At 29.2% G+C, this 12,709-nt stretch overlaps 1 protein-coding gene across 4 annotated transcripts in view; it reads left to right on the top strand.

Annotated features, from left to right (window-relative positions):
* Window positions 1-12,705, top strand: part of LOC125075838 (ecotropic viral integration site 5 ortholog) — a 45,177-nt gene extending 32,472 nt beyond the window's left edge. For 3 of the 4 annotated variants that reach the window (XM_047687635.1, XM_047687633.1, XM_047687634.1), the window contains 4 exons: window positions 959-1,126; window positions 1,812-1,907; window positions 3,194-3,295; window positions 7,996-12,705. In XM_047687635.1, the coding sequence (XP_047543591.1) occupies window positions 959-1,126; window positions 1,812-1,907; window positions 3,194-3,295; window positions 7,996-8,151 (522 nt within the window). In that variant the 3' untranslated portion in view covers window positions 8,152-12,705. Of the gene's footprint in view, window positions 1-958; window positions 1,127-1,811; window positions 1,908-3,193; window positions 3,296-5,231; window positions 5,306-7,995 lie in introns of all 4 variants that reach the window. The other variant, XM_047687636.1, reaches the window with a different exon arrangement.
* Window positions 12,706-12,709: the final 4 nt, after the last annotated feature.

Consider the following 12,709-nt stretch of genomic DNA (forward strand, 5'->3'; position numbering starts at 1 on the left):
ATATAGAGTATTGAAATATAAGTTCAAGATCCGTTATTACTTTTTAAAATGATGACTGTGTCCTTCTGATCGTCACAGGGCTCTCAGTAGAGACTAGCCAAGCTCAGGAAATATTTTAGTACAAATGTGTGGGCGAAAGTAAAGATGCACTATCTATACCCTAATTCTCGTCATCCGATGGTTCAGCAATCTGATACTCTTCGTACAGGGGTAAGATCTACAGTTTTACGTGCTTACCACGTAGATTAAATAGTGCCAACTTGTGAAAACCGGTTTGTCGATGCGAATTTCTTAACAGAAAAACGCGATATAATTTTATTGATCCATCCTGGGATTCGATCACATGACCTTGAAAAATACAATCTTATAAACTAGTCACAAGATTAAACAGAAATTGTTAAATTATTAAACTTCTCAAGAATAAATTAATTGTATATATATGTATGATACCAGTAAAATACACAATTGATGAATAAGTTATTAAGAAATTTAATAGTACCTCAAAATGTCTGTCTGCTGACCACATCTCCTCTTAAAGAAATGAATTCGATTTTGTTACAACTTCTATATATTAAATTTATATAACTCAAAATTTAATCCAAATTAATTATTAATGTTTCAACTCATTAAATTATCAATGTTAACTTAGCGTTTTAAGTAAAAAGGAACAGCCTGTTGAAAGCCGATTGCTGTGAAAATTAATAGATTTGGAACTTACTCCTCCAATACGCAGCTCCTATACTGGTTGGGGGATACACGTAGCAGATCCTCATCCGTCATTTGCAGGTTTCTTCACGATGTTTTCCGTCATTTCCGAGCACGAGATAAATTGTAAATGCAAATTAAACACATTAATTCAGATTAGCTTGCCTCGTGGTTTAAACTTAGAATCATCGGTTATGATTCACGTCCTGTAAAAACAGACATCACTTTTTATATATAAAGTTTTAATTTTCAGGAAATGGAGCTCCGGACACAAGTGCAGGTGTCGACGAATCAGCTTCGCAGGCAGGACGAGGAACTAAGGCAGCTACGTGAATCACTCGACTCTGCACTGCAGAGGGAACGGACGCTGCAGACCAGGCAGAGGGAGTTCCAGCACAAATATTCGGACCTCGAGAGCAAGGCGAGTATTATGAAGAAATAAGGAAAAATATTCAATACAAGATTATGTAAACAATAACGTATTGTTAGTATACGACGATTTAAACGAAATGAAATGAAAAATATTAACAGCTGAGTTTCTTTCAACTTAATTTAATTAACTTAATAATGCCATAATAACTCATACAATACTACACAAAAATTAAATATACCTAATTACCTATGTGTATTTAATTGCGTAATTTCAAACTTTACTTTTTCTAATTTTGTTTTTGTTTACTCTGCCTTTGCGATGGTTTTTATTATATGAATAAATTTAAATAACTGTCACTTTGTTTATACAAGTATGATATTAAAATGCACTATTGATTATGCTTAGCGGCCTAGTGAAGCGAATGTAGCTTATATGATTTCGTAAGTGTTACATATATGAAAAAAAAAAATCAAAATGTAATACTTTTATAACCTGCTTATATTAATACACTCTATTCCTTGTCGACATAAATCCTCTTTAATGATATTTGTATTCATTCAAACTTGAAACTATGAATTTATTTTTATGAAAAAAATGCAAGCAATCTAATGTATGTATATCTATACGGAATGAATGTTATTGATCGTCTAACTAAACTAGCGCTGCTTGCGATTTCTCTGTTTGTTAATATGTATTGTTATTATTATCATTTAATTTAATTAAAAACTCACAGGCGAAATATGAATCAATGCAAGCTAATATAAGAAACATGGAAGACGCTCAGAGAATAGCCGAATTAGAAACTGAAGTATCAGAATATAAGCTAAAAGTAAGTTACTAGATATTCTACATGCATAAATATAAAATAGAAATTAAACATTAAACCGATATTTCTTTTGAATTCAATCGAAGTTGATGTATGGGTTAATATATATCAATAATTCATGTTTATACTAACGTTTGAGAGATATGTTTTATTTAATTTTAAACCTTTTGTGCAATATAAAGTTAGTATGTATATATATATATACTATACATATAAATTCACACTCAAATTTAACATTTAACCATGATAACATTTCAAAATGGTTTGTTCGTTTTTTAAACAATAATTATTTGTTATCTGTGTATGTGTACACTATGAGTGTGCCTTGCACTATTTTAATTAATTATTTAATTATAATATACGCGTAAAATAGCTATTCTAAGGAATACATCGAAAATAAAGATTTTTACTATCCATTCCATTAAATATAATTTATTTATATATATTGAATTGACCTGATATTAATAGAATCTTTAATAAATATTAATCAATAGATTATCATTTTCATCCCGGAGAAATGCAGTTGAAGAAGTTGTTATAGCAACTTTGGAGTCATATTAAAGGATTTAAGCATGGACATAGTTGGTTATTTAAGTAATATGGTGTTTAATTATGAACATAAATGAATCAAGAAACATTTGTATATAAAGTGTAATAAGTGCGTATTATAACAGGGCTATCAAATAATATAGAATATTTAAATCTTATAATCTTTCTTTTAAAACAGTGCGTATATTGGTATGTCAATTTATAAATATGGTATATTTATTTACTGATATAATCTTACGTTTCGGCCTAACTCTTAAGGGGTCAGGCCTTTCTAGAAGCAATTGTCATTTGTCAGCGCTACTTTTTAAATATTGTTACGAAATGACTTACAATATTAATCAAAAACAAATTTAAAATTACCATTATTATAATACTAGATGAAAATTACATTATAATAATACGATTGAACCGGTAGGTCAAGCGGGAATAAGCTGGCTAGGTGTCCTGCCTTAGCCAAACATGTTTCACTTTTTTGTTAAGCTTTTTATCAATACTCCGAATGTAATATAGAGCGAGCGAGGTCACTCGGAATGATAATATAAAATCAACATTCAGCTTAACATGCAACTTATAAAAGAAAAAGGTCGGACTAACTTATTGCAGAATCTGCCTTTTGTATTTTAGCCTGGCAACCCTAAGAACGAACTCGCTTTATGTAACGCATTCAAATTGTAACAAAAGTATATTGTAAAATAATTGCATTAAATGTATTATTAATTTATTTTTTCAATTTAATTCAGAATGAAGTGATGGCGACTGAGGGAGAATTACGATGTAATAATATGGACGATTCAGACCGAGTTCGCGAATTGCAGGAACAAGTCGCCGAACTGAAGGCTGAGGTAAATTACGTCTCAGTACACCATTTTTAGCGTAAACCATAAATAAAATCTGGTGCGATTGTATGCAAAGAGGTTAATTACGTTCTAAAACAAGATCATATATGTTTGGTATTGACGACCAAGATATAGATAGATATTACTTTGTAGTCAGGAAATTGATCCAGTTTTTAGTTAAAACATCACAGTGCTTTAAGTGTTGAGTTATTATGTAAAAAAAAAAAAAACGATTCCCGAAGTTTTGTAAGCATTTAGGCTCAGAGTCTAATAATAATTCAAAACAGAAATATTAGAATTTAACGTCACTATGACATCGATAAGTTGGTAGTAAATGTCGTAGGGCATTCAGTTACCAAAATCTTAGCAAACTCCTGCACTGCTCCATTTTGCTGCAACGACGCAAATACGCATGCAAGATTTACGACGATGTCTATTGCTGATTAAATGTTTATATCATTTAAATTTGTCTAGTTTCTTCGGCATGAAACAGCATGCCTTGCGTCATAGCCCTAGACTCCTTCTAATTTTAGTCTATTTACGCTTTTATCGCTAACAGATAATTTTATTTTATTAACCAATAATGATAAATAGCCGTTAAATTCCACTTAAAAATATTTTTTTATTTAACTTTACATACCCGACCACATTTACTACTAACGGAAACTTTAAGACAATTATTCGTTAACAAAACTTATTGAAATTGCCATAAATCCTTTTTTTTATAATACGATTAAAAAATAAATACTTTAAAAATCGAACATATTAAGTAATATTATACTGATTATGTTCTCTTTATTTGTAATTAAATGTTTGTCAATTTATAGGGACCATACGTCGAGACATATTTGATCGAAATGCATTTTGATTAAGGAACAGTTTCTAACATTTAACACATTGCTTCGCTTTATAACCCTGCTGCATTTAGTTGAACTAGATTAAAGTTCTCAAATGAATATTATTCTCGTTATGTACTTTGAGTTTAAACAGGTGACTGAAGGTCGTTACCCCGTCACCACGGCAAATGTATCAGGAAAAATAATAACTATGTAAACACGGTTCATCCGAAACAAATTGTATATAAATATTTTGTGTCAATGACGTTTAAAATTAAATTGTTTCCAGAAAATTCTCGACGTGTTCAATATATTAAATTAAATTAATTTTTAAAAAAAAATTAATTGTCAATTATGTTGTTACGGTCATTTGTAACAGTTTTACTGAATTTATTATGTTTTTAAAATAGTCGGCAGTTTCAACTAAATAGCACAGGTCTGGTTCAGCACGTCGTACGACATGCTTTGTAAATAATCACTTTGAAAAGCACTAAATCTAACATCTCATACTGGAGCTTATTTCTATCGACCAATAATACATTCACATGTGTGTGTTATAGTCTTTAAAAAATGATTGGACTGTATGGAAAGTATTAATGAATTATTTGTTTGGTTTCGATTAAAAAAAATACATCGATAAGCTACTCTTAAAACGTTTTAAACTGTCTTGTTTGCTTAACAAGTTTAATAAGATTTATATGTATCTGTTGATGATTTTTTTTTTTTTCAATATCTAAGTGATGATGTATTGATCGTTAGTGGTGTATACTTTTTCATTTAATAATACATGAGCGTAATCTATGAGCACATTTTAAAGGAATAATAACCGAATGTCAACAGTCACAGAACATGGTCATTAGAATTCGAAGTGATCTCTCTATGCTGTAATAGCGCTTGTCTATTTTTTTATTGCCAATATGAAATCGTTCATCTCTTTTGACTCAATATATTGGACATGATAAAATACGGTTTATATTTTTTTATCATTGCTTATCAACGCAACGATAATTTCAACAGTTTGATGACAGTTTAATATGTTCTTGAGGGTAGTTCGAAAAGTGTTATGTACATTGCTTTTGCGTGTCTGATACGTTATGTTTGCACAGTATCCGACACCGATCACAACGCCGGACGGAGAGCCCTGGAAATGGTTCGACGATGCGCGAAATTATTTACATCAGTACGTGTTTGTCCGTGTGTTGACCTTGACATTAACTACACACACACACACACACACACATTTACTACTATTTAAACATTTCATAGATAATCGTGTACAAAGTTATATATATAGCACTTACTTCAAGCTTCTGAAATTACTAACTAACCATTCGGATTAAAATGTAAATATTTCCAACTCTCACTAATCTGACTTTGATTACGGTTTCAGAAGCTGGACGTGAGTGTTCCTAATATTATGATAAAAAACGAAATATAGGGTTTATTTACTTATGTATGTAAATATTACAGAGCTAATTTTATTATATTATGTGATGCAATGTTTTACTTGTATTTCATGAATTTAGTATTGATTCTTAAAAATATATCGTATCTTAAAAAATTGGCATTTAAATAACATTGAACGATCAAACACAATACCGCCAGCAACGAATACACGACTACCTCGAATTTAGAGTATTTTTTTCATTTTAAAATTATTTAAAATATATTTAGTTATGCCTCTGGTGGTACTTTTTTTTATGATTGATGTTTTTAACTCAACGTTAATAGCTTGTGTCGATAATTTTACACGTAAAATATATCGAACACCGTACTAGTTGTAAACTGGTTACTTCGAATAGGTAAATGAAAAGGTCAACACACAAAAATTTATCACATTTTTTATTAGTCGCATCACAGTCGCGTGGTTATTATTTTTTATGTTTTATTTGTGGTCTTTTGACCGACGTTAAAGGAGGAATTTTTCGATTCGACCTGTATGTATTGGTATTGCTTGACTTTTAACCACAACTCCATTGGTCATATTAAAATATTATTGTTCTATGAGTTATTTTACTTTAACGCGACCGTGGATTGGAGCCTCATGTCAAGACTTCGGCAGGGACTTAAAATCATAGCGTAATTATTGATAACGTTTTAATAGAGGCTGATGAAAATTCTGCATTATCTAAAATTTTAATTTGCTTACTCTAATCTTTTCGATAATTTTAGCAAATAAAACAGCACGTGAACATTGGTTCAGATGCCTGAAGTGAAACCTCTTTTAGCGCCAGAAACTCTTCGACAGCTTCGTTTTGGAACGTTAAATTTCGAAATTAAAAATATAATTCTCAAATCGCCAAAGAAGTTTCAATTCAATAAACAAAATCATTTATAAATATTTTATAATGGCCAAGGGATTACTTATTTGTTGCTCAACTTTATGTATTTGTTTCTCTTGCATGTCGCTCATAAAATATAACTAACTGTGTTTTACATATCGCTTCCATACATATTACGTAATTGCTCACGAATTACTATACCTTGTCACTTGTCTTGTGTAGATTTAATCCTGTGAAATAGATGTTCTCGTAAATATATTTGTATTACATACCACGTATATATTATATATAGAAAAATTGTTTGAATAGAACCGGAACAGAATAAATCGATAAGTTCTGCAGGCTAATTGTTGAATTAATTCGCTATAAACATTATAGAGTCTCGTTAATCTGGACTAGATGTAATCGAACCTTGTCCGGGTCTGATTAAAATCCAAAGCAAGTCGATTATTAGAGCTTAACCCACGGCCAAATTAGAAAGACAAATGCTTAGTAATAATTGAAGTAAATAGTAATTGAATTTTGTGATTTTTTTTATATATATAAAAATGCTGATCAACAGGACAATGAGTCGATATTATGAAGATACTGTTATATTAACAGTTACATATAGTTATTAAAGGTTTAAGTTTAAGGAAAGTGTCCCATAAATGTATATGTATATATTTTTATCAAAAATACTACAAGAGATATAGAGATGATAGTTGACTGGATTTTATTTAATTGTAATCATTTCAATCTCGTCCAGATTAACCGGATTTCCGGTCCATTATTATGATATATTATAAAGTAATTCGAGCGAATCGTTAGTGTCTAAACTGACGAGTCGCTTTAAAAGATATAAGATAATCCCATATGAAGCTTAACAGCTATGTAACATATAGCGATTGTGTTTGACAATTTGTCTGCTACTTGCTCGTTTCCTTGTTGGTTTGTTCGATGGAAACTTTTGATATGACAGACGTTGTAATGCATGAGCGGTCGACAGTGAGTGATAATGATTTAAAGGCTTTTGTTGTTGACAGTAGATTTGGCGTGAACGAAAACGGATGAATAATGTATATATCAAATAAATAATGTATGTATGGTTTTGTACCATTCGAGCGAACGCCATTATAAATGGTATCTACAATTATATAGATAGTACAGACTGCTAGCATTCGCTAGTTGAGAAAAAATAACAAAACAATTGATAAGAACCTACTATGTAGATTTTATTTCATTTTTAATTCATGTCACATAAATACATTAAAAAATAATATAAAAGGTTGATACTGTTAACCCTCTCGTTATCTGTCTCGCTCACTGACATGAGCAACAGTATCCACTACCTATCCAATGAGGAGCGTTGTTTATTACGTTTCTCTTTTTTTCCTCGCCTATCTCTATCTCTCTTATATCAATCTTTCTCCCTCTCTTATCTGTCTCTCTCTCTCTCTTTCTCTCTTTGTAGTTTGTCTAATGGAAAGAAATATAAATAAAAATATAGCCGTTTTCGTTCACAACGTCCATTAAAACCTATGAATGTCAGTAATTAGTCATATAATCTTAAAAGCACGCAAGTAATAATAGTAATTATGTGTACCAGGTCGTGAGGTTAGAGGCGTGGAAGGCGCGCGTGCTGGGCCGTTCGCTCAGTCGCACCACCTCCTTCGAAGACGACATCGAAGATGACGATAAGCTAAATCTCATCCTGCGGAGGGAATCCTCAACATCGCTCGACCACATCAGAAAGACTACGTAGCACGCATTACACTTGTGGAACTTGATCGTATATTTTTTTTAATGAATTATCCTTATCTTTATTGATCGCGCAGCTTTCTTAACTATTGTACTTATTTATTATATGTATATTTACATAACACATATACATAGTTTAGATGCCAATAAAAATAACATCGGCGACTATTTTATTGTACAATCTCTAAATTTGACTTAAATTATTGCTATCCCTTTCTACATAGCATGTTAGACAGAGATGGCAATGTGTTATTGCTATGAAATTAATTTAGTTTATAATAATCTGTGGACGGCAGAACGTGCATCAGTGAATGTTTTTAATGTAAATTATAATTTGACGATAAATTAACGTTTTTATGTGTATATTTGCAAGTTGAATGTATGCGCGCATGCATGTGTGTCTATATGTATAAATATTACTACTTGTGTTTGACCGTCTCTTGATGGTTTCAATATTTATTTTTTTCAAATATTTTTTATTTAAATCATTGTATTATTGTGATGAAAACAAAGAGCCTATTTTTTATGTACAACTAAAACAAGTTCCGAATAAATCTTCTGTAATATTGTGGTCGTAAAATATTTTCAAATTTAATAGTAAGGCAACTTATTTACTACGACGTCATTTTTATATATTTATATAAAATTGTAGACATTTTCATGTTAGTCGATTATGATAAAGTATTTCACAAGATTTGATAACGAACTAAGTATAAAAAATATATATAAATATATCATTGACCGGTTTCTCGTGATAATTTAATTGAATTCAATTATAAAATCAATTATTTAATGTTTATCAAAAATGAAATCCTTAAACAAATTTCCAATAAATAAACATTAATACATACAGATAAAAAATGATATAAATATATATGTATGTATGTTCACATTACTTAGAATCGATCAAATCTCACGACGTTTCTAAACAAGATGTAGTATATAAGAATAAATTAGGCAAGGGAGACAACAATAGCATGTTGTCCCTGTCCTATTGTGTAGAGATTATAGTCGGTAAAAACATTGATAAATAATTTGATATCTCAAATAACCGTAATTGGATTTAAACGCAATTAGTCAATTTGAAATCGTACTAGACTAGCCGCAACACATGTCTGCCAATATATTCCTTAGGTGAATTAAATATCTAGCTAGCGTCGCACTACAAAAGAACTACAAAAATGAGCCAACTTTATTGTATTGGAATGCGTTGGTGACAGACTATATAGACATATAAATTATCAAAGTGTAATTCAATCGTTAAATCAATAAGTCTGATTTAATCGCCTCATCAAACAAAATGTGCCGAATGATGATTTTACTGTACGCAATCTCTGAAACCCAAACAGCAGTATTTATGTTGTATGTATGAGGCTGAGTGAGCCGTTATAGTTACTCAAGGCGTTGTCATCATCATCAATGATGCATTAACTAATATATGGGTGATGATTACGTGACCCATTTGCCAGTTATACTCTTACTTACATTAAATTGATAGACAGGGACAGATCTTCAAAAATATTGCCATTTCTTTCGAATGTGCTGTGTCAAAAAGAGAAAGGCATTGATCGTGTCATATGATCTATTCGGTATTAGGATTGCGTACAATAGAATCGATCGCGTAAACTATGTATCAAAACATATAACTCGCTTACTAATAAGAAGTTAGAATTAAAATGTTTCAATTAAAAAGGGCGTTCATAGTATCTTGTTGCGGCTAATCTTTTAAGTGAAATGTATTCAAAGTAATGCACGTATTTCTCTAGAAGTTTTTCATTGTTAGATTAGTGTTTAATATCGTTTATACTCTCTTAGTCTAGATAACAATAGTGTCCAATTCCCGATGCCAAGTTTGTAGATCATTATTATCTTATTCTCAATTTATATGTACGAACGAATTTAGAAATCCTAATTATGTATGACGGTAGTTATAAAATCTAGTTACTTTGTTATTGAGCAATTTCATCAAAATTTGCTCTGAAAACGAGTTCACTTAAATTTTTTTTATATATATTATAGGACCACCCCGGTGATCTTTTTTTTTATAAACACACATGACACAATTTAAATTAATGACCATTAATTATAAAACGGTAACAAAGAACAGTTGACGTGTTTGTATTTAGAGAAAAAATCGAATTCGTTTATTTTAATATGTTCCAACAATCCCTTTTTTGGTTCTCGACCTTATGAGTATTTTTGTTGTTTATTCTTTTTCAGTATTAATATGTAATTTATAAGCTTGTTTACATAAACACTGAATCCTTTATATCAATATATTATATTCTTTATTTGACGATTATAATAAATAAATTAAGTAAATCATCAATTCTAACAAATGTGACATCGTCCTTATAGTGACATTCCATTATGCTTATAATTTTATAAGTTTTTTATGGTTGTGTGGGTATATGTTGTTTTTAGGATTAGTTTAATGTATTCATATATATCATTCCTTAGGTCAAGGAATTACTCCAATCCGAATTATCTTGACTTTCCCAAACTCATATTACAAAAATATGTGAAATATAACTGACTTATATTTTTTTTTTATTATTATTATAATCAAAAAACGAATCGCTTTAGTCGTTATTAAAAAATATGACTAAATTTTTATAATTTTATTATGTATTTAAACTTGGATTTATTAATTGATAAATGTCCTCAACATAATCTCACGACAGACGGATATAATACGTCATACTAACATTTAACATGATTGTATGTACTTAGTTAATTATTTACTTGTTGTTTTAGGTTTTAAGTTTTTTTTTTTAAATATTGAATGTCAATACTCATTTAAGTCGTCCTAAATCCATATACAACATACCATAGATAATTTTTCAAACAATAACAAATTAAAATGGTACCATAAATGGTACTTAGTGTGTATCTTAATTAAACAAAATATATACCTTACACCTTATTATTTACGCTCTCTAAATTATATTTTATTTGCCATTTTGGGAATCATATTAAAAATAAAATATCGTCAATTAAAACCCGAAAGCAATAACGTGTTAATATATTTTTGTAGCCACCAAACAATTTTACGTGTAAGATTCATAAGTATTCTAGAAGGAAATGCACAGCTTAACCAAATAAAATTCTTATTCCCTTTGCGTAAAGTAAAACATCATCTATTATTATAATTAATATATTCATCGTTATCTCTTATTTCGAATTTTAAAATAATTTTATTTAAGCGAAAGTATTTTATTTATAATAAAATAATAATAGATTACATTTTTTGTAGTAACGTTTTAATAAATAAAATAAATACAAAATTTATCTTTCCGGCGTTATGAATGTATCTTCTTTGGCAGTTATTATTTATAATTTGTATGATTTAATTGTTAATTAAGAATAAACAATGATGTCAATATGAATAAATATTCCCCAGATATAATATATTTTAAAACGTATTATATTTTATAGTTTTATGTAAATTTATTAGAGATTTTATGTATAGATTTTTTTTATGATTGACATAGAATTTCTTTCTAGCGAAACGTTCGTGCAATAGCAAAATCTTATTAATTTATAAATATTATTTTGTTGTATTCATATATTTGTTAAGACATTATTAAATATTGGTCTCGAATTTCATTTTAATTGAATCATCGCTTGAGTTAATCAGTACCAGCTATCAAATACTCTTCGAATTTAATAAATATAGAAAGCACATTGTACCATTTTTGGAACCTAGTCCTTTTTTACGTTTGCAACGTAGTCATTTTTTACTAAAAAAGTAAAAAAGGACTACGTTGAATTTTCTTTGTCTATAGTTAACTATGTTTAAACTTTTCAATTTTTATATATTTTCACTTCTATAACTTCTTTATATTTAAAACTGATCATACCATATCCTTTACTTATACTTTATGCATAATAGTTCAGTCCTAGGTGTCCATTGTATAATAAAATAATAATAAATTAAAAATGAACACGATGGCGTTTTCTCTATTTATTAATTTCGAATCAGATTAAAAATGTGACATTATATTTTAATTTCTATTTTATTTTTTATTCGCAAATATTGTTTGCGATACCAAGTGAAAAATCAGTTTATATTCTGTTCAGTTATAATCGTCTCGTAACACACCGTATAATGTAATATGAATAATCGATAACATTAACTAGAGTTCGACTTTTATTCAAAGAATTACCCAAAGACTGTTCTTATTCGGTCAATAGCAGCAAGATTTATGTATTATTCATCTGAGTTGTGAAGTTAATACCATCACTTCGCGAACCGTAGATTTTATATCGTCATCATATTAATTTGAGTGTTATTTCTATTGCAACAAGTTAAATATAGATGTTATCATAATTATAAGAAAAATAATATATTGTTTCCTGTAAGTTATGTTTATAAAATATCAGCTTGATTATGACAAGGCCTATATTTAATATTGGTTAACATTTATACTAGATACCTTAATTAATTAATGTGATGATGACGTAATATATTTTGAAATGGGAACTTATATTTTTTCGTAATTATTGGTATAAGTAGATTCAAACTGTAACCTCGTGTATTTTAAGTAATAAATTACTCT

Source organism: Vanessa atalanta, chromosome Z (genome assembly GCF_905147765.1).
Source record: "Vanessa atalanta chromosome Z, ilVanAtal1.2, whole genome shotgun sequence".
Taxonomy (NCBI): domain Eukaryota; kingdom Metazoa; phylum Arthropoda; class Insecta; order Lepidoptera; family Nymphalidae; genus Vanessa; species Vanessa atalanta.